Genomic DNA, 22,586 nt, shown 5'->3' with positions numbered 1-22,586 from the left:
CTGGGATTACAGGCACCCACCATGATGCCCAGCTAATTTTTTGTATTTTTTATAGAGATGGGGTTTCACCATGTTGGCCAGGCTAGTCTTGAACTCCTGACCTCAGGTGATCTGCCCACCTGGCCTCTCAAAGTACTGGGATTACAGGTGTGAGCCACCATGCCCGGCCAGATAACTGAATTTAAACTCAGCTCTCCTGATTGCCAGTGTAGGACCTATCAGCCCATAGTAGCAGGTTGTCACCCTGCACTGAGCCCTATGGCAGCAACTGTGGGAAATTAGGGTGCTTACAACCAAGGAAATAGGATCTCAGACTCATGAAAAAAAAACAAAAAACTAAGGTCAATGAGTAAGCAGCATTCCTGCCATAGAGTCCTCTTTGGAAGGTAGAAGCTAATGTCTTCCATTAGTTCACCAGGCACTTATTGAGCGCCTATGAGCATCTCTTAATCTCTAATCACTGGGAGATTCATTATTTATTAGAAATTAAAACTCGCCTGTAATCCCAGCCCTTTGGGAGGCCGAAGTGGGTGGATCACCTGAGGTCAAGAGTTCTAGACCAGCCTGGCCAATATGGTAAAACCCCATCTCTACTAAAAATACAAAAATTAACCAGGCGTGGTGACAGGTGCCTGTAATCCCAGCTACTCAGGGGCCTGAGGCAGGAGAATCGCTTAAACCCAGGTGGCAGAGGTTGCAGTGACCCGAGATTGCGCCATCGCACTCTAGCCTGGGGGACAAGAGCGAGACTTCATCTCAAAAAAAAGGAAAAGAAATTAAAACTCATCATCTCAAGCCTGAAGAGGATGTTGGTTCCTCAATGTGATTTTTTGTGATTTGTTCAGATGGTGGGTACCCCACCCTGAAATATTTACTACAAAGTTCAAGTAAAGGAACTTCCTCATGCTTGCTATTCCATGGACTTTGGCATGAGAATTAGGCACGCTGTTAATGAAGGAGACCAGTGGTTGGACTAAAGCACACCTACATGGCTTCTACTGCAGCCTTAGCTATTCAACAGAGGAACAGAAGATTCCCATGTCGCTGGGAGGTTCTCAGTGACAGTTTCTCAGGACACACACTTTTTAAGTAGCAGGAGACTCAGATTCTGAATTTTTCTTTCTAGAAATATGCAGGTAGCAGTTTTGATTGATGTTTATCTTGGCGGTTGGATGCTAAGAGGCAGTTTTGTTTTTGTTTGTTTGTTTGTTTTAATCATGGAAGGACCTGGTGAAGCCTACAGACTTGCCCTGAAATCTGAGCTTCTCTGCTGACTGGCCACGTGACTTTGAGCAAGGCTGTTTACTTCTTTCAGCCTTGGTTTTCTCATCTGAAAAGCGGGAATAATATTACGATGGTCATAATGTTGTTAAAGCAACATTAATTGTTCCCTTCCCTAGCTTTACAGCCTATTCTTTTCTTTTTCTTTTTTGAGATGGAGTCTCACTGGGTCGCCCAGGCTGGAGCGCAGTGGCACAATCTCGGCTCACTGCAACCTCTGCCTCCCGAGTTCAAGCGATTCTCATGCCTCAGCCTCCCGAGTAATGGGGTTCACAGGCATGTGCCACCACACCCGGCTGGAGTTTCACCATGTTGACCAAGCTGGTCTTGAACTCCTGACCTCAAGCCATCCACCCGCCTTGGCCTCCCTAAGTGCTGGGATTACAGATGTGAGCCACTGGGCCCAGCTGACAGCCTATTCTTTTCTTTCTTTTGCAGCACATACTCCATTCTGCCTTGTATTTTTGGTCATAGCTACCCAGTCTGTATCTCCTACTAGATGGTAACCTCTCAAGGGCTATCTTTGTAGTCCCTCAAGCCCAGGGCAGCACTTTGTATGCAATGGGTGTATCAGTCAGGGCCCAATCAGGAGATAGAAACCACGCAGTAATTTGAATAGGAGAAATGTAATAGAAGGAATTACTGATCTCTGATAGGAGCAACTATAAGGATGTAAAGGGAACTCCAAAGGGTACCCTAAGGCTGAGAGAGAATACCCAGGAAGGACAAACTTGGCAGGGGCCCCTCTGCATGGCTGGGGTTCAGACTTCATTGGAGAAGCAGGATGGTGGGGAAGTTCACGAGGTTGACCTGAGCCAGGGCTGGTTCACAGTGGTTGAGCAGCACAGCGCCCTCTGGGGTGCAGGCCAGAGGAGGTTGGTGGACAGGTGTGTGTGTGGAGAGAGAGTCAGGGCACGCTGCCAACGCAAGGCCTGCAGCACACAGTGCCTGCAGCAGGAGGGCCACCGTGAAGTGGTTACTGGGCCCAGGCTAGGGCTGCAAGGTCACTGAGCAACTGTGTACTCTAGGCTTGCAGCTGGGGCAGAGCATGACCGAAAGTCCCCACAGACAGACTCTGCAGCCCAGCAACATGCAAATCTGAAGGAGAAATCCCCTTCCTCTTGCAATGGCCCTCCAGGGCCCCCTACTGATGAGACTCACTGTAAAGGAGAAATGCTTACAGGGTCCAGTCCATGATCTCAGAGCAGAGGTGTAAGGGCGACTTTGGAGCTAAGGCAATACTGTGTAAACTGCAGTGGGTGCAATGGGAGATCAATAAAATGTTTGAATTAAATCGGAGAAAGCTATACAACCTGTCATGCCCCCACTTCATCCCTGCTTAGTTCCCTTTCTTTGAGTCCTGTAGATTTTACCACCAATAAATGTCAAACCTTTTTAACTACTTTTGTAATTTACTCTCTGGAAGCTCATTTCCCTCTGGGGTATTCTGTGTGTGTGTGTGGTGGTGGTGGTTGTTGTTGTTGTTGTTGTTTTTGAGACAGAGTCTCACTCTGTCGACCAGGCTGGAGTGCAGTGGCACGATCTCGGCTCACTGCAGTGTCCACCTCCCAGGTTCAAGTGATTCTCCTGCCTCAGGCTCCCAAGTAGCTGAGATTACAGGTGCATGCCAACACACCCGGCTAATTTTGTTTATTTTTAGTAGGGACGGGGTTTCACCAGCTCATCATGTTGGCCAGGCTGGTCTTGAACTCCCAGCCTCAAGTTATCCACCCCCCTCCACCCCATCGCCGTCGGCCTCCCGAAGTGCTGGGCTTACAGGTGTGAGCCACTGTGCCCGGCCTCTGTGTGTCTTCTTAATGAGGCATGTGTCTCTCTTCTCTTAGCTCACACTTAAAAGAGATTTGCAGAAAGAAAGAAGGAGCAGGGGGACTGGCTCTTGCAGCGTGAGACCCAGTATTTTATTTCACAACTTATTTCTCCACTTGAACTTGAACTTGTTTCTCCACTGTCTGTTTCATTTCGAGGCAGTTCACTTGTCCCTCCCAAATGCTTTAGGAGTGTCCTGAAGCACTTGACTTCAAGTAGCAGTGGAAAGAATCAGAGCCGATCCAAGAACCAATCTTTCTCTGACTTGGAGAAGTCAGTGGCCACCTCAGGTCAGACTGGGAAGTTAATCTCCTCGGACAAATCTGAAGAGTCCAGTCTCCAAATATTTAGAAGAGAATAGGCAAGAAGAGAAGAACCACCAGCCGACTTGGAGGATAATTACAACACAAATATTATTCAGAAAGCATTTAGAAAGGACAAATCGTTTCAAGTAACTTGAGAATCCAACCAAGATGAGTTGAGCCTATAAAGAGCCCTTCAGATGCCCTCTTGTGGGAGACTGTGTTATTAATAGGCACCAAGTTTGGGTTAGGACAGTGTTCTTGGGTATCAACCACCCTGTTCTTCCAAAATATTGCATTCTCTCCTGAAGAGTCAGATGTAATTAGTGTTAACTGTTGATTCCCTCCAGGAATGAGCTAAACAGTGGGATGCGGCTACAGTTAAGACTTCCTCTAAGAATGAAGTGGTTGTCCAAACTTAAATCTGTTGGCTGGACATGGTGGCTTACGCCTGTAACCCCAGCACTTTGGGAGGCTGAGGCGGATGGATCACTTGAGGTCAGGAGTTCAAGACCAGCCTAGCCACCATGGTGAAACCCCATCTCTACTAAAAATACAAAAATTGGCTGGGCTTGGTGGTGGGCACCCGTAGTCCCAGCTACTCAGGAGGCTGGGGCAGAAGAATGGCTTGAACCCAGGAGGCGGAGATTGCAGTGAGCTCAGATCCTACCACTGCACTCCAGCCTTGAGACTCCATCTCAAAAGAAGAAAGCTGTTTATCATCCTGCAGAAGGATGATTATCCCTTTAGACCAGAAAAATGACAATGAGAAGAACTAGAAGAACTTAATTTTTCCACCGAAATTTAGACTTTTTTTTTTTTTTTTTGAGACAGTCTCACTCTGTCACCCAGGCTGGAGTGCAATGGCACAATCTCGGCTCACTGCAACCTCTGCCTCCTGGGTTCAAGTGATTCTCCTGCCTCAGCCTCCCAGGTAGCTGAGATTACAGGTGTGCACCACCACGCCTGGCTAATTTTTGTATTTTTGGTAGAGTCAGGGTTTCACCATGTTGGCCAAGCTGGTCTCAAACTCCTGACTTCAAGTGATCCGCCCACCTCAGCCCCCCAAAGCGCTGGGATTACAGGCGTGAACCACTGCACCCAGGCCAACATTTATATCTATATATTGCGGCTGTGTTATTATTATTATTATTATTATTTTGCAAATGATGTGCATTCTGGGCCGGCCAGTGAAACCTAGAGCAGATTGGCAGGAAACCATCTCACTGTCTTACCAAGCTTTACCTTGTTACCTTTATGTGTACAAAGGAAATTGTGCTCTTAAATGATCAAGAAAAACAGGTGTGTTTCCCCTGGGTAATGAGATTGTGGTTTATTTTCTTATTTTTGCTTACCTATATTTTCTGCAATGAGCATGTATTATTCGTGAAACTAAATATATATAAAAATATATATTTTTAACATATATATAATTTTAATTTTAAAAAACACACACTTTTCTTTTTAACTCTTGGCCTATGTCCCTGCTTTTTGACTCAAGTTTAGCCAGACCCTTTCCAACCTCTTTACTCCTCCTGTTCAGGTGAACTGCCAAAAATCAACATACTTCAGTTTGGGAAGAGATTTTTTTTTTTTTTGGAAGAGATTAATTTCCTCACTCTTGAACTTCTAAAAAAAGCCCAGTTTTTCTTCTACCTCTCACCAAGCAGTGATTGATGCTACACCTGCCTCTGATGTGACAAAACCGAAGCCATGAATCAAAGCTTTCTATGATTCTTGCACATTCTGAGGCTGGTGAAAGCACTAGCCGGGGTCCCTGAGACATGTGAAGATGCTCTGTGTGGGGTCATTCTGCCCCAGGCACTCTGGAGGGTAACACCTGCTATCACTAACCTTTGATATGTTGCTCTTCTTTTTCAGATTTTCGACAATGAAGCCAAAGACCTGGAGAGAGAAGTTTGCTTTATTGATATTGCCTGCGATGAAATTCCAGAGCGCTACTACAAAGAATCTGAGGTAAGCGACAGTTGGGATGAGATGTGGAAGATTCATTCATTCATTCATTTCGCAACTATTCCTTAAGTGCCTCCTAACTTGGGAGGATGCCATCTCTCGTTGTGTGGATTCAATTTGCTTTCATGTCTTGCTGGTTCTTTTTGCAAGTCTCAAAATTAAGTCCCTAACTCTTCAGGGACCATCACTGGCCCTGGCCGTTACTCAATCTCCACTTAGTTTTCCTGTCTCCCAACTCTGTCATCATTTTTGGCAACATCAGTATCCATAGGGCTGGACCATCCAACACACTGGCCTCCCTGAAAAACAATAGTCAGTCTCCCCAATCACATGCGCTTTTTTTTTTTTTTTTTGAGATGGAGTCTTGCCCAGGATGGAGTGCAGTGGTGTAATCTCACTGTGGCGTCTGCCTCCCAGGTTCAAGCCATTCTCCTGCCTCAGCCTCCTGAGTATCTGGGATTACAGGCGCCCACCACCATACCTGGCTAATTTTTGTATTTTTAGTAGAGATGGGGTTTCACCCTGTTGGCCAGGCTGGTCTCCAACTTCTGACCTCAAATGATCAGCCCACCTCGGCCTCCCAAAGTGCTGGGATTACAGGCGTGAGCCACCCGTGTTTTATTTGTATCTGAATCAATCCTTGAAAACTTTGATAGCTCATTCCAGCACAGCTCCTTTCTCTCAAAACAGCAAGCACCTTAATGAGGGCATCTCCTTTGTTCTTGGCTGAGAATAAATTTCAGAGAGCTTCTTTCTCTCTGGTTTTCAACCTACCAGGATCCATCCTTTGCCTTAGTTCTACCTGCTTGTTATACAGTTTGTGCAAGTCACCATTTATATCCCATTAGTATTTTATTAATGGCTGCTGACGGAGCTTGGGTGACCCACTTGTAAATAACATCCCAGCCCTGCAATGACAGCAGATGCAGGGCTATTTTTGTTGGTTAGCGACATGCCACCAATCCCAATATGTTTGGAATCAGGGCCCCAGACTCGTCCTTGAGCCGTAACATGTGGACCTTGAAACTCTTCTCCCAGAGTCATTAAGGCTGATGGGAGACACAATAAATAAACTTACTCAAAATCAATTATGTCATTACGCAAATAAACCGGGCTCCCGACATGGTTCAGATTTCTTTTGCCTCCACATTTTGGGATTCATTTCGGTATAAAAGTCTTACCTGATCGTAGCAAATGCTTGACTGCTTAATTGCAGGCGCATGTCTTCAGCTGCTGTCCCTGAAAGGGCTGGGGAGAGGCTGATGTGGATCACTCTGTGTTGCTCATCTCCACCCAAAGGGTGAGCGTTTTAACATCATCAGCTTTCATTATGCTCTGCGGCCAACCACACCTATGCATTTTAAGATAAACAAAGTTAAATGCTCCTTATGTAACTGTGGACCCGCCGAAGAGGGAAATAAACAGGGCCACTGACCTTCCCCTTGTCTCGCTCCACGGAAATCCTGTAGTTTCACGTCAAGTGCACCAGTGCTTAATGGGGCTCTGACGATGTGCAGAGCATTGTGCAAAGCACTCCTGTGACACCTCGGGCCCCCCGGGGCTGCTGTCCTACCTGGACCTCCCGGCCTCTTTGGGAGTTCTGGGCCTTCCAGGAAAGCAGGGTTGCCAGAAAACTCTGAACTAATGTCAGCTTTTCCTCCCAGTGTGCTTTGGCATGGCTCTGCCTGGACTTCAGGGAGTTCCCTCCTGATTCAGTAGGAAGTCTTGATACAAATATAGAATATTAATGAAGAAATCAAGTTTTATTTCTAGTCAACGTGACTGACTCATTTCCCTGTGCTCTGTGCCCCCAAAGAACCTCCACTAGAAAGCTTCCTTTCATTCACATAGACATTCGAGGAGCTTTTCCTTCATGCTTCACAGGGTCGCTCATGGGCACGTCCGTACCTCTTTCCCTGGGTCCTAAAGTATTCTTCCCTGGATGCAGCTTGGCCAAGGAGATGAGTGGTAAAGAGTCCAGTAATTATTCATCCAATAAATATTTATGGAGTCCTCACTGAGTGTCACATACAATGTTAAGATGGGGATGTCTGGGCATGGTGCCTCACGCCTGTAATCCCAGCACTTTGGGAGGCCGAGGCAGGCGGATCACCTGAGGTCAGGAGTTTGAGACCAGCCTGGCCAACAGAATGAAACCCCAACTCTACTAAAAATACAAAAATTGCCCGGGCGTGGTGGCATGCACCTGTAGTCCCAGCTACTCAGAAGACTGAGGCAGGAGAATCGCTTGAAGTCCCAGCGACTCAGGAGGCTGAGGTTGAACCCAGGAGGTGGAGGTTACAGTGAGCCGAGATCGCACCACTGCAATCCAGCCTGGGCAACAGAGAGAGACTCGGTCTCAAAAAATAATAATAATAAAAAATAAATGAAGCTGAGGTGTCATAGGATCTAAATTATGCTTTTAAAAGATTGTTCGGGATGGAGAATGGACTGGAGAAGAACAGAGTCAGGAGACCACCAAGGTCACTATTGTTATTTATATTATCGGTTACTTAGGTTCTATAGTGGCTTGCGCTAGAGGGCTGGCGGCAGAGATGGAGAGAAGCAGATGGTTTTGAGGTATATTTTGAAGATGAGTTGACAGGGATTGCTCATGGATTGGATGTGGGGATGAGGTTGAAGGAGGAGTTGGGATGGCCTTAAGGATTCTGGCTTGGGCGACTGATAGATGGGTGTGCTGCTTACTGAAATGGGAAGATGAGAAGAGAGGTATACGTTGGAGAAAGATGAGTGGATTTTGTGATGTCAGTGAGGCATCTAACACAAACAGAAATGAGTCTGGAGCTTAGGTGAGAGATCTGGGCTGGAGACCAATTTGAGAGTATTTGGCGAATAGGAGATTTAAAAATCCTGGGGATGGATGAGAGGAAGAAAGCATGAAATATAAATGGGAAAGGGGTTCAAGTCTGAGCCTTCAAGGATGGCAGCATATGGAGATCAGATTGAATCTAAAAGAATCAGGAATCTAAAAGAATTGGTCAGAAAGTTAGGAGGAAAATACGGAAATGCACCAAGGAATGCAAGTTTCAAGATGGGGAGAGTGACCAGAGGTGCTGAATGCTGCCGAGAGATCGAGTAGGAAGAGAATGGAAAACTGTCTGCTGGAACAGTTCTGAACTGGGGGCGACTGTTGCCTCACGAGGATGCTTGGCAATGACTATAGATATTCTTGGTTGTCAAAACATAGGAGGTGCTACTGGTATCTAGAGTATAGAGGCCAGGGATGCTGCTAAAATCCTCTACAGCACAGACAGCCCCTCACAACAAAGAATTATCTGGCTCCAGCCGGGCACGGTGGCTCACGCCTGTAATCCCAGCACTTTGGGAGGCCAAGGCAGGTGAATCACAAGATCAGGAGTTCAAGACCAGCCCGGCCAACATGGTGAAACCTCGTTTCTACTAAAAATTCAAAAAGTTAGCTGGGCATGGTGGTAGATGCCTGTAATTCCAGCTACTCGGGAGGCTGAGGCAGGAGAATCACTTGAACCCGGGAGGCCGAGATTGCGCCACTGCACTCCAGCCCAGGCGACAGTGCGAGACCCCGTCTCAAAAAAAAAAAAAAAAAAAAAAAAAAGAATTATCTGGCTCCAAATGTCCATAGTGCCAAGGCTGGGAAGCCTTGTTCTACAGGAAGAGGTGATTAAAGATGGATGGAACTCTGGATTCAGCTTTGACACTCACGGCCACCCCTGGCCTGTCCTGGAGTCTTAGGGTTACTAAATGGATGCAGGAGAAGGGGCCCCGTAGGGCTGAGCCCTACACACTCATCATCCATTGTGTGACCTCCCAGGGGATCTGCTGGCCTCTGTAACAGGTGGAATTCCTCCTCCGTGGACCTGGCAGCCGGTCCACAAAGGGCTACAGGTACCATTGGGAGCCTGCAGTAAAATCTTAGAAAAAGCATTCCCCTAGGGGCCACTCCCTTGTGACCCCAGCCCCACCATCTTCAACAGGCCAGAATACAGACTGCAGTCTGAACCCACCCAAAGGAAGAGGCGTGAGTTTCCTGGGCTGTTTTGGTGGTTGTGTCTACTGTAAACGTGCCAGGGACTGGGAATAAGAGGAACAACCGATTCAGAAGGCAAACCATTTCCAAACAAATGTCTAACTGGCACACTGTAAATAATTAACACCCTCCACCCCACCACAGGAGTTTCCTTCTAAAATGAAATCTGACCTTGTTCTTTGCTTAAAACCCCTCACTGGCCCTCCTTTAGAGTTCAGCTCACACAGGACTCCCCCTTTCTCAGTTTTCCTGGGCATGCCCCCACCACTGCTGGTCTGGAGGCAGCAAAGTTCTGGTCCATGGCTTCTAGATCATGCTAGATTATGCTAGCTCATCACTATGGCATGAGCTCTGCGAAGACAAGAGCTGGCTCTTTCCCAGCCGCTGCTACAGCACCAGTGCTTAGCAGGCGCTCACTCAATGGTTGCTGAAAGAATGAGTGAAGGCGAGGGACTTTGCTTTTTTTCTTCCAGCAGTGACAATTTCAGAGCAAGTGCTATCAAAGAAAATGAATTCGTTACCATTAAGCAAGCAGTTGTGAATCAGAGTTCCTTTTTTTTTTTTTAAATTGGAGGCATCCAGCTTCATGGGCCTTTTCTTCCCATCCATCTTTGTAAGTTGACGATGTCAGCGTCCTGAATAAAAACGCTCTTTATGTGAGGAAGCCGGATGCTGATGGGCTGAATCTGTTCCTGGATTTTTTTGATGCTGATGAATCCAGACTAGGGTTATCTGGGTTGCTTCTCTCCACCCAGCTACTGTCACACACACACGGCCATCCAGGCCAAAGGAGGGGATGAAACCACTTTCCTTGCTTTTTCCATTTCTCCCTGGAAACCTTCGAGCCACACAATCAAGACTGCCTCTCTCATGAAGATGACCAGAGCTTGGAAGTCTCCACTGGGTGCCCTCTGCCCGATGGCCCTCATGCCATCGCCACTAACCAGGGATTCAGAAGCACTCTTTGGGGATTCAGGACCAGCTGATAGCCCAGCTCAGTGCTTTCCTTATTCTCATTTTTGCTGTGTTGCTGTTTCCTGTGAGGGCCTGAACTTTAGTTCTCAAAAACCTCTTAGCTTCAAGTTTGTTCTCATAGTCATTAACGGACTCTGCAGGGCAGTGCTGTATTGTGGGGGGGGTGGGGGGGTGGGAGGGGAAATTAGTGTGATTTTTTTCATACGGAGAGAGCCCCTCCATTAGTCACACAGACCACTGAGACCCTGGCCGCCCATAAGAGTCATAAAGCTGTTTGCACCATGTCACATGTAAAATGACCATCATCAACACCAAAGCAGGAAAAGGGGTGAAGCCAAAAGCTGAGCAGGTTGGACTGGTTATGTGGCTGATACATAGCGTCTTGCTACTGCCAAGATTTTCATCCCAGCTCCTTGATGCTCTGCCAAGATTTCAAGGTGAAGATCCCAGCGGAGGAATGAGGAACTCTGCACGGTAAGTCGGAGCATACCTGCAGAGGCCACAGGCAGTGCAGCCATACCCGCAAGGCTGAGTTGGCGGTTTTGGGGTGCAAGAACAAACCTCAACTTCTAGCCTGCAGGACTAGCCCAGGCTGGAGAATCTGAAAGCCGTGCTGGGAGAGATCTAACCCAGAGGCCTTTGATGTTGGCTCCTAGTCAAGGTCAAGTCCAGTACTTTCTCCTCCATTCACTGCAGTAGTTCATGAGGTCTGGCTTCCATCATGAGATGGGGAGTGACCAAAGAAAATGGCATCTATATTGGCCTCCTGGGGGCTGCCACCTGCAGCCATCTCCCCTAGACACAAATGCATAGGGCGTGTGCAGCTTCTCAATCTTCAGACGTACCTCCAGGGCAAAGGAAGAGAAAGAAAAAGGAATGTCTTTCCTAGTCAAGGAAGTAGAAGTAGAGGGTTTTGTGTGTGTGTGCTTCCTTTTTTAAATCTTCATTGATTTATGTAATGAAAAGCAAAGGAGTCTCTAGCCCAGAGGTTCTCAACTACGGGCAAATTTGTCCCCCAGGGCCATCTGGCAATATCTGGAGACATTTTTGATTGTTGAAACTGGATAGGGCATGTCATGAATCTAGTCGGTAGAGGTCAGGGAGGCTGCTGAACATCCAAAATGGGCCAGGTGCAGTGACTCACACCTGTAATCCCAGCACTTTGGGGGAGGCTGAGGCGGGAGGATCACTTGAGGCCAGGATTTCAAGACCAGCCTGGGCCACACAGCAAGACCCTATTTCTACAAAAAAAAATAAAAATAAAAATAAATTCTCTGGGCATGGTAGCATGTGCCTATAGTCCTAGCTATTAAGGAAGCTGAGATGAGAGGATCACTTGAGCCCAGACGTTTGAGGCTGCAGTGAGCCATAATCATGCCACTGTACTCCAGCCTGGGAAACAGAGCGAGACCCTGTCTCTAAACAAGAAAAGCAAAGAATCCAAAATGCACCACAACAGAGAATTAACCAGCTCCAAAATGTCAAGTATGCCAAGATCAATAAACCCTGACATAGACCAATCCAAGGAAAGGAAACTTAGTAAAATCTATTGGTATCAAGACTCATTAATGAATTCTTTTAGTTAGCATTTACTAAACACCTGCTGAGTGCCAGCTCCATGCTAAGCATTGAGGGTACAAAAACAAGATTATGTCAGCCCTCAAAGGTCCTATCTTCCACTGCCTTTTGAATTGATCTTCTTGTTACAGATGAAGCAATTTCTCATCCCCTTTATTTTGGAGGATATAAAGGCCATCTTACTAGTGATAAATACAGCATAGTAACTTGAATGGGGGAAATTTGCAATTTTTTGTACTCAGGTAGCAACAAAGGAGAAAGAATAACACGAGGCTGTCCTAGAAGCATGGGCCCCTGATGTGGCATAATTGAATGTTTTTCAGACAGAATTTGGTTTTGAACTTTCCCCTTAAGTTGGGTGACTAAGTCTCCAGGTCCCTGGGTCATAGCCTTCCTGGACCAGGAACTCCTTGGCAGCCGGTTCATTGGTCCCCACAGATCTAAATATCTGTTGAATTCTCTCTTAAGGGAGAGAGAACAGAACAAAAAGAGATACATCTAGCTTTTCCAATAACTGTCAAGGGTGAGAGATTAAATGCTGTTTGCTAAGGACCGGCCCTCAGAAAGGGAACAGAGAGATCAACTAAGTAAATATTGTCATATTTAGCTGGACCCTTCGGTACAAAGAGCTTCATCCAAATCACTCGGCTCCCTCAAATGAAAAATATTTTCATTCTGGTCTACATCTTGGCCTTTGAGGGTGGTAAAGATTTTCCAGTACCTCTAATGGCCAGATTTAACACAGCTGCCTCATGCCGGCGTACGTCGTTAAGTTCACTTCGTTGTGCTGTTATTATCATTTTTTTCCCCTTTCCCTCAAGTCCATCTGTTTCTTTCTGAGAGTAACGCAGCTGTTTTGCAGTGGGTTCCAACTTACTGGGGCCTGCATGCTTCTTGGAAAATAAGAGGACTTGATGACATCACTGGGATGGGGAGAAGTCCCTGCTGCCAAAGGGGTCCCTGGTGGGAGCCTCTAAAACTGGAGGGTGAGGGAGGAAGCCTGCAAAGGAGATGCAAGAGAAGGGTCGCCAGCAGCTGCTGCATCACGGGCCCTGAGCCCTCTCCTCTTCCAGGGTCTGGATGATGCCAGTGCTGTTAAGAAATTGAGAGAGAAGGCCAGGCACAGTGGTTCACACCTGTAATCCCAGCACTTTGGAAGGCCGAGGTAGATCACTTGAGGTCAGGAGTTCAAGACCAGCCTGGCCAACATGGTGAAACTCCATCTCTACTAAAAACACAAAAACAGCAGGATAAACATACAAAAATTAGCCAAGTATGGTGGCGGGCACCTGTAATCCAGCTACGCAGGAGGCTGAGGCAGGAGAATCACTTGAACCCAGGAGGCGAAGCTTGCAGTGAGCCAAAGATGGTGCCGCTGTACTCCAGCCTGGGTGACAGAGCGAGACTCTGTTATAAAAAAAAAAAAAAAAAAAAAGAGGCTGGGCACAGTGGCTCATACCTGTAATCCTAGCACTTTGGGAGGCCGAGGCAGGCAGATTGCCTGAGCTCAGGAGTTCAAGACCAGCCAGGACAACATGGTGAAAACCCATCTCTACTAAAATACAAAAAATTAGCCGGGTGTGGTGGCACATGCCTGTAGTCCCAGCTACTCGGGGGGCTGAGGCAGGAGAATCGTTTGAACCCGGGAGGCAAAGGTTGCAGTGAGCTGAGATCACATTCATTGCAGTCCAGCCTGGGTGACGGGGCCAGACCTTATCTCAAAAAAAAAAGAAACTCATGATCTGGTTGGGAGGATATGATATAATGACACAAATGCTAAGCGACAGTACAGAGCGAGGCAGCAAGAGAAATACATTCACACAGCCATGTGTAATCTACTTTCCTCAAACTCGTACACACAGTCATCCCCAGAGGATTCCCAGGACTGGTCAGGGAAGACTTTAGAGGAGAGATGGAATCTGAGCTGGGCCTTAAAAACAAAATAGGTTTATGTTTATTTTTTGCTCATAAATTAATACATGATCCTTGTAAAAAAAAATTCCGACATGATACAAACACAAAACAGAGCAAATCTATGATCCCTCATCACAGACATCGCTGTTGTTAAAGTTGGTGTTTATACTTAAACATAATGCATAAATAGTATTATTTTATAAAACTAAACTCACACTATGCACACCATCTTGCAACATGCATTATTTCACTAACCACATAAGCTTGCCATTTTTCTGTGCAGCACACGCCTGTCTAGTGAGTTTTAGGTGGCCAGATAATATGCCAATGAAGGCCAGGTTCAGTGGCTCACGCCTGTAATCCCAGCATTTTGGGAGGCCGAGGTGGGCAGATCGCTTAAGCTCAGGAGTTCCAGACCCGCCTAGGCAACATGGCAAAACCGCATCTCTACAAAAAATACAAAAATTAGCTGGGTATGATGGCACATGCCTGGAGTCCCAGCTACTCTGGAGGCTGAGGGAAGGGGATCACTTGAGCCCAGGAGTCGGAGGCTGCTGCAGTGAGCCGAGATCCTGGGCAGCAGAGCAAGACCCTACCTCAAAATAATCATAATAGTAATAATAATAATAATAAGCCAGTGTATGGTGGTGCCATGTGTACATCATTCTCCATTTGATGGACATTTAGGGTGTTTCCATTCTTATTACGGTACTGCAAGAAACATCCATAGATATATTTTGGGAGTTGTTCTAACGTCTCTGTAGAATATATATAAAAGTGAAACTGTTGAGTCAATGGATATATGGGTTGAAATTTTCCTAGATATAACAAAATTGCCCACACCCTGCGGCTACATTAAATTGCCCCTGACTCACACTTAGATGGGAGCAAACTCAAGTCTGAAGATGTGTGAGATGGAATGGACAGTGTAGTGAATGGCTGAAAATGAGGAGTCTCAGTGCATAGTCAAGGGTCAGTGAGGCACAAGGGAAAAACATTGAGTGCCAAGCCAATGAATTTGGACTTCATTCTGCAGGTCGCAGAGAGTTTTCAAAGCAGGGGTCACCAAAAATAAAAAATTCTGTTGGCCAAGAAAAAAGAAAAAGCAGGGGTCATCAGCAACCACGCAAGAGGACTCTACTTGTGACCTCACCAGAGGGGCTGACTCTCTTGGCATGGTGAGGGCAGGCTTCTGGGTGCCCAGAGGTTTAAGACCCTTCCAGTCCATCAACCTACATCTTTCCCTCTTCTGCTACCCTCTTTCATGAACAAATTGCCCTCACCATCTTGACAACAATATTTTATTAATGAATAGGAACATTTGGAAATAAAAAGGTGTTAAACAGTAGTCCAGTCCTCAGCAACCCTGGCTGCACCATTTTCAGACCAATAATTGGCAACTCACTTCCCAAGGAACAATAAAGTATTCTTTTTCAGACCTCATTCCTTCCCAACCCAGGAAAGATGAGATGCCAAGTCTCTCTGAAGCACCATGCCTAGTACTGATCTTAAAAGCCACTGCTGTTCTCTTGGCCTAATAATGCGAAGCTACCTCAGCATTTGGATCAAACCCCATTTTTACTGGGATTACTACAAAAAATGGTAGTGCCCAACTTTGTCCTAGAGAAAGAGTTTTCATTTTTTTTTAGTTTTTCAAGGGGGAAAAAAAAAAACATTTAAACTGCTTCAGTAATTGGCATGAATGATGTTCCCCAGAACTCAGTGTTCAGAGCAGCAGTTGCAAATCCTACCAATTGAATTTGGTAGTGAAATGCCAGACCAAGTAGGTCAAACAAAATCAAGGCATATGAATTCCTAAATGCCAGATCAAAACCAGAGATTCTAAGTCTCTGCCAGTAGTGGAGTTGCTGATTGTGGCATTGTGGGTCATTGAATCAATAGAAAGAGCCCTTGGGGGCCAGGTGCAGTGGCTCACGCCTGTAATCCCAGCACTTTGGGACGCCAAGGCAGGCGGATCACTTGAGGTCAGGAGTTCGAGACCAGGGCAAAACCCTGTCTCTACTACTAAAAATACAAAAATTAGCTGGACATGGCAGCACGCACCTGTAGTCCTAGGTACTAGGGAGGCTGAGGAATGAGTCCGTGAGGAATGAGAATTGCTTGAATCCGGGAGGCGGAGGTTGCAGTGAGCTGAGATCGCGCCACTGCACTCCAGCCTGGACAACAGAGTGAGACTTTGTCTCAAAAAAGGAAGAAAGAAAGAACCCTTGGGGAAATCACCCTATCACCCTATATCCCAAAAGGAACAGACCAGGGAGGGAAGAATTCATTCAAGCAAAACATTCACGGAAGGGAGAAACAGTTGGGTTTTTCGTAGAGGGATCTGTGCAAAAGATAACCCCTAGAAACTATGAATTGGGATTCCCAACTTGTGTGCTGTGTGTCTAGATGATTCGGCCCTAATGTGGTGAGGGCCCTGGCTGTGGGAGCCTCCCGGGCGGTCACAGCCACTGCATTTGATCATCATCAATTCTGTGTCTGAGTCCCTCCCTCCCTTCAAAAGAATGGACAGATGGACAGATGGGATGGAGAAGTGAGATGACGTCAAAGGCAAGGCATGGAAAGTGACCAGCACCGTAAGCATTTCATAAGTGTTCCCTTCTCTCTTCTTTGACCCTGGCTTCGAGCTCTGCAGATGGGTTGCAGGAATGGTGGCTCCGTGGAAACCATGTGTCTTTGGAAAGTGGCCACCATGAATGGCATCACAGGAGTTTGTTTGCGTGTCGCTTTTCCCTTGTCACTGTGAGTGGAGAACAGGAGCAGAGGTGTGATACCAATAGCTCCAGCTCTCAGGATCATGGGATCCTCTGCCGGCTCGGCAAGATCCTGCAGAAGTTACAGCCATTTGTGCTGCTGAGACTTTTCAAAAAAGAATGTGTTATTGCCACTGTTATGGTTTAACCTCAATTCCGGATGGCACGTGTCTCTGCTACTTCACCTCCAAGAAACCTTAGAAGTTACATTTTCTGTTTGTTTTGTGCCAAGTCTGGGCCATCTGTGGCACTGCAGTGCCGGGATGGTACCCAAGGCAGTATTGCCATGCTATCTCTGTCTGCCACGAGCCTTCTTACAGCTGTACTATAGAAAACTAACATTTAAGACTTTCAAAGAAGGAAGCAAGAGCTGAAGGGCCCAAGGCTCTCAGCCAGGAGTGAACAGATACAACAAGCTCTTCTTCAGTTCCATCTCATGGAGAACTTCCCTCTGTAATTTTTTTTTTCTGTCACTCAAGCTGGAGTGCAGTGGCACGATTTCAGCTCACTGCAACCTCTGCCTCCTGGGTTCAAGCGATTCTCCTGCCTCAGCCTCCTGAGTAGCTGGGACTACAGGTGCCCACCACCACACCCAACTAATTTTTGCATTTTTAGTAGAGACAGGGTTTCACCATTTTGGTCAGGCTGCTCTCGGACTCCTGACCTCAGGTGATCCACTCGCCTTGGCCTCCCAAAGTGCTGGGATTACAGGCGTGAGCCAATGCACCTGGCCCTCCTCTGTTCTTTCAAGAAAATAGGCAACGAGTCCAAACAAGTTGCTCAGAACTGGGGCGAGCCACATCAGCCCCTGCTGTTTTTAGTCTTATTAAAGTAAAACACCAGAACTTCTTGGCCCTTAGAACAGAGTTCCCAAATCAGGTCAGCATCACCCAGGGAGGTTTTGAAAACTGGAGATACCCGGGTCCCACCTCAGACCAACCCAACCAGACTCAACTGGTCTGGGACCCAAGAATCAGTGTGTGAATGCACCAGGTTTGGGAAAATGGCCTCAGAGCAGAGCTTCCCATCTTTTTTCATGCCTTGACAGCTAGAAAGTGTTTCGTTTTGGCCAGGCATGGTGGCTCACGCCTGTAATCCCAGCACTTTGGGAGGCCGAGGCAGGCGTATCACTTGAGGTCGGGAGTTCGAGACCAGCCTGACCAACATGGAGAAACCCCATCTCTACTAAAAATACAGAAATTAGCCAGGCATGGTGGTGGGCGCCTATAATCCCAGCTACTCAGGAGCCTGAGGCAGGAGAATCGCTTGAACCCTGGAGGCGGAGGTTGCCATGAATCAAGATCGCGCCATTGCACTCCAGCCTGGGCAACAAGAGCGAAACTCCATCTCAAAAAAAAAAAAAAGAGAAAGTGATTCGTTTTGATTGACACATCGAGGAGGAGCTCCTGGTTAAGATGACCAACCCCCAAGGTCAGAAGGCCCAGTCTGTTACTCAAGGGCTGTGGGAGCAATATGCCTTATCACATCTACTATCCATTCACCATGGATAGTAGAAAGCTCAACTTACTGAGGTCAAGGTTTTAAACCACTTTATTGTTACTTAATTTGGGGGAGGGGGGATGCAGGGGGGTTAGCAATGTAAGCCTGTAAGCCTGCCCATTCCCCGATTGTGAGAGAGGTCAGTGCCTTTGCATTTTATTCTGTCTGTCGGGAATCTGATACCATCTGTAGAATCAGGTCCAAAGTCTTCCTTGACAGCTACTAGCATTAATTATAACATACGTTTGTGCAGTTTTTTTCCTAAGTTACTTCTGATTTGGGGGTGGCTTCAGATTGACACTCATTGAAGTTTATTTCCTCCAACCAAAGACTCTAGGCCGGCTGTGGTTGTTCACGCCTATAATCCCAGCACTTTGGGAGGCCAAGGCGGGTGGATCACTTGAGGCCAGGAGTTCGAGACCAGCCTGGCCAACCTGGCAAAAGCCTGTCTCTACTAAAAATACAAAAATTAGACAGGCGTGGTGGCGGGCACCTGTAGTGCCAGCTACTCGGGAAGCTGAGGCAGGAGAATCACTTGAACCCGGGAGGTGGATGTTGCAGTGAGCCGAGATCGTACCATTGTACTCCAGCCTGGGCAACAAGTGAGACTCTGTCTGAAAACAAAAACAAAACAAAAAAAGACTCTGATAGTTGTCCATCAGGTCCTCTGGCTAAATCTTCTCCAAGCCCTTTCTTCGTTTAGCACTCTAAGAATCTGCAACAATGACTATGATGTTTGAAGTGGCATTTTTCTCCTTGAGAAATAAGACCTGACGGAGTGATTCTCTCCTCCACATCTAGTTATTCAGACTCCAAGTACAACTGTTCAGCTTCTGTTCCAAAAATACCCAAGAAAGAATAAGTGTTATTAAGGTGCTTGTCTTCATCTTTTATTATTAAGAGGCCCACAGAAAGACATATAATTACTAGCTCATTAGCTTGGGCCTTAGAATTTTCAATGAAAATTTCTCACAAAATTGCTAAACCTGGTTTTACAGGGTATGGAACTAACTTTTGAGAAAAATAAATGCCACCGTTTAGAGTCTCACTCTGTCGCCCAAGCTGGAGTGCAGTGATGCAACCACAGCTTACCGCAACCTCCACCCCTCCAGGCTCAAGCGATCCTCCTACCTCAGCCTCCTGACCACCGGCACATGCCACCACACCAGCTATTTGTGTGTGGGGGTGTGTGGGTGTGTGCGTGGGTGTGTCATGATGGGGATCTTCCAGTGTTGCCTAGGCTGGTCTCAAACTCATGGGCTCAAGTGATCCACCTGCCTCAGCCTCCCAAAGTGCTGGGATTACAGGTGTGAGCCACCACTGCACCCGGAGAACATTGTCTCCATTTTATAGATAAGGAAACTGAGGCTTAGAGAGTCTAAGTAACTGGCTGGAAGTTTCAAGAAGCCTGGATTCAAACCCCAAAGTGTCCTACCCCAAAGATTATGCTTCCCCTACACCAAATAAGACCCCTTCAGGTAAAGCTAGACGTACAAACAACTGTTGTCTTCGGAAATCACTCTAAGAAATAGTTCCCTCCTTAAATATATCTTCCCAACCCCGAGTCTCAGTGACTAAATCATCTTAGGGAAAAATTGGTATGTAGAAAAAGAAGGGCCTTTGAGTCGGTTGGTTACCTGATCTGATAGAACTCCACTCCTCATCTCTGGGGAGAAATTTCCTCTTTACAAACATTCCAGAACATAGTGGATTGGCCAAAAGCAGCTTGGGTCTGTAAAAAAAAAAAAACCCAAAAACTAAAAACTAGCCATCCTCCATTATAGAATAGAAACTTTTTTTTTTTTTTTTTTTTTTTTTTGACAGGGTCTCACTTTGTTGCCGAGGCTGGAGTGCAGTGGCACCATCACGACCCACTGCAGTCTCGACCTCCTATGCTAGGTTTAAGCCATTCTCCTGCCTCGGCCCCCTAAGTAGCTGGGACTACAGGTGCACACCATCACACCCAGCTAATTTTGGGTTTTTTGTTTTTTGGTTTTTTTTTTTTTTGTAGAGACAGGGTTTCACCATATTAGGCTTCCCAGGCTGGTCTCAAGCTTTTGAGCTCTAACCATCTGCCCACCTCAGCCTCCCAAAGATTATAGGTGTGAGCCACCACACCCAGCCCAGGAAGCTATTTTAAAAAAGGGGAAAAAAAAAAGCCATTAGTCACCGAAGAACACATCTACAGACCCTAATTCAGAAATATTCCTTTTCTCACTTTAGCATCCACACGATAGTCTTAAATAACTTGCCCAGGTTCACACAGTAGTTACTGGAGCTGAAATTCAAACCTGGGGGCAGGGCATGGGTTCTCTCACTTCAAAGCCTCCTCAGTTCATCTCTCAGTTCTGCTCCACAGAACTGAGGACCCCACAAGGTGCTCCTGGGCATGGTAAACAGTGAAATATATTGTATCAAATAGTGAAGGGAAAAACAGCCTGAAGAATCCACTCATCACTTTTACCTGCTTTATATACTGGGATTCCAAAAGTGCATTTGGAGAAACAAAACGAGTTCTGAAGCTCAAATAAGTTTGAAGTCTAAAAGTGGAAATATTTTATTGTCTTCAAACTACAGACTGATTGGCTTATTGAACATCTCTACCCTGGTTTCTGTTCGACAAGTCGGAGGCCTAAATTTCCCAAAATAATACAGTACACAAGGAGCAAGCTAGACTTAGGGACAGTTAATCTGGTGCTGATCACTGTTGGCATGTTGCAACTCATCAAGATATTTGTCAGCCTATTATCAGCTTTTGCTTTAATAAACTTAAGCTATCTCTAGGCCAAATTGTACATCCTCGGTAGGAATGCGGGCTGTTAATGCCTCTCCATAGCCTTCGTCTAAAGAGCACTGCTAAAATCAGGGTGGAGAACAGCCTCAAGTTCAAAGGCTGCAAACCAAGCCAGGTTCTAATAAGATCCCTTTATGGGAGGAGCTGGGTTCCTGGCCTCTCACTGTCTCATGTATTAAGGTGGGGTCCTCCCCAGTGTGCCCTTGAATGACCTTATTGCTTTTGATTAGAGATTACCTTGAACTATACTCGTATTGCCAAAAGGAACAGGTTAGTGTTCTGCAACAGGATGCTAGGGAGACATCTCTTGTTGCTCTGGAACTGGGAACCAGGCCCAAAGCTGGGGACAAAGAGGAACTGGGACTCCACATTCACCAGGCAGCTGCTAATCACCAGTGGCCCAGATGACCCTCTTCCCACAGCTCTGGTTGCCCCTGTCTTCCCCTTCCCTAGGCTCTATGTGGAGATGGAGGAGGGGAGTTTGTAGTCATTGGGAGTATACTTCTTGCCTAACCCCAATCCCTTGTGACAGGAGTAGTATTCTGAGGGAATCAACTACAGTAGCTGGGGCATCTGCAAAAAAAAAGTTGGCTATAGGCCCAGCGCAGTGGTTTATGCCTGTAATCCCAGCACTTTGGGAGGCCAAGGCGGGAGGATCACTTGAGGCCAGGAGTTCGAGACCAGCGCAGACAACATAGCAACAGCCCATCTACAAAATATTTTTAAAAATTAGCTGGGCCCGGTGGCACATGCCTGTGGTCTTAGCTACTCAGGAAGCTGAGGTGGGAGGATTGCTTGAGCCTAAGAGTTCGAGGCTGCAGTGAGCCATGATTGCACCACTGCACTCCAGCCTGGGTGACAGAGCGAGACCCTGACACACACAAAAAAAATAGTTGACTATTTGCTGAGCCAGGAACTTGCAGGCCCACCCTCAATGTTGCCATCCTGCAAGACTTGGGTGAGACTAATAAGTATCCCCAGAAGCTTGCAGAGGAACGTAGAGATTGCACCTGCTGCCCATCTGGAAATTTCTAAAGGAGGAGTTTTGGAAGGAGCCCGTGGCTAGGGCTGAGATGGAACCATGGGAGTGTGAGCTTGGGAATAGCACGGGGGCATCCCCTTGGGCATTATTGAAAAATGCAGATAATAGTGGGCTACTTTTAGTAGCTTGCTTATGAGAATTCTGGGGTGTTTTCTGTGTCTCCAACCAGTTCAATTCTCCAGCACCAGCTATGTGTCCAACAATTCAATTCAATTAGACACTGTCTATCTGGAGTTAGCATCAGACCCCAGTCCCACAAAGCTGCCCCACTTCTCATTGACAGGCTATAGGCCGGGCACAGTGGCTTATGCCTATTAATCCCAGCACTTTGGGAGGCCAAGGCAGGCGGATCACTTGAGGCCAGGAGTTCAAGACTAGCATGGCCAACAGAGTGAGACTCTGTCTCTATTTTTTTTACTAAAAAAAACTTTTTTTTTTTTTAAATCTCGGGTCTCCACGACTCCTTCCTCAGGCTCAATAATTTGCTAGAAAGGCTCACAGAACTCAGGAAAATATTTATTTAGATTTACCAGTTTATTATCAAGGATATGACTCAGCAGCAGGTAAATGGGAGAGAGGCATCAGGTGAGGTATTGGG

At 46.6% G+C, this 22,586-nt stretch overlaps 1 protein-coding gene across 2 annotated transcripts in view; it reads left to right on the top strand.

The window, feature by feature from the left end:
- The window catches only part of PITPNC1 (phosphatidylinositol transfer protein cytoplasmic 1), a 319,349-nt gene that overhangs the window by 247,116 nt on the left and 49,647 nt on the right, over positions 1-22,586 (top strand). For both annotated transcript variants that reach the window (XM_030828300.1, XM_030828301.1), the window contains exon 6: positions 5,292-5,387. In XM_030828300.1, coding sequence (XP_030684160.1) covers positions 5,292-5,387 — 96 coding nt within the window. The remainder of the gene's footprint in view (positions 1-5,291; positions 5,388-22,586) is intronic.

This window comes from Nomascus leucogenys, chromosome 14, assembly GCF_006542625.1.
Source record: "Nomascus leucogenys isolate Asia chromosome 14, Asia_NLE_v1, whole genome shotgun sequence".
Lineage (NCBI taxonomy): Eukaryota > Metazoa > Chordata > Mammalia > Primates > Hylobatidae > Nomascus > Nomascus leucogenys.
The sequence above is the reverse complement of the archived record's forward strand: the minus strand, read 5'-3'. Positions and strand labels throughout refer to the sequence as shown.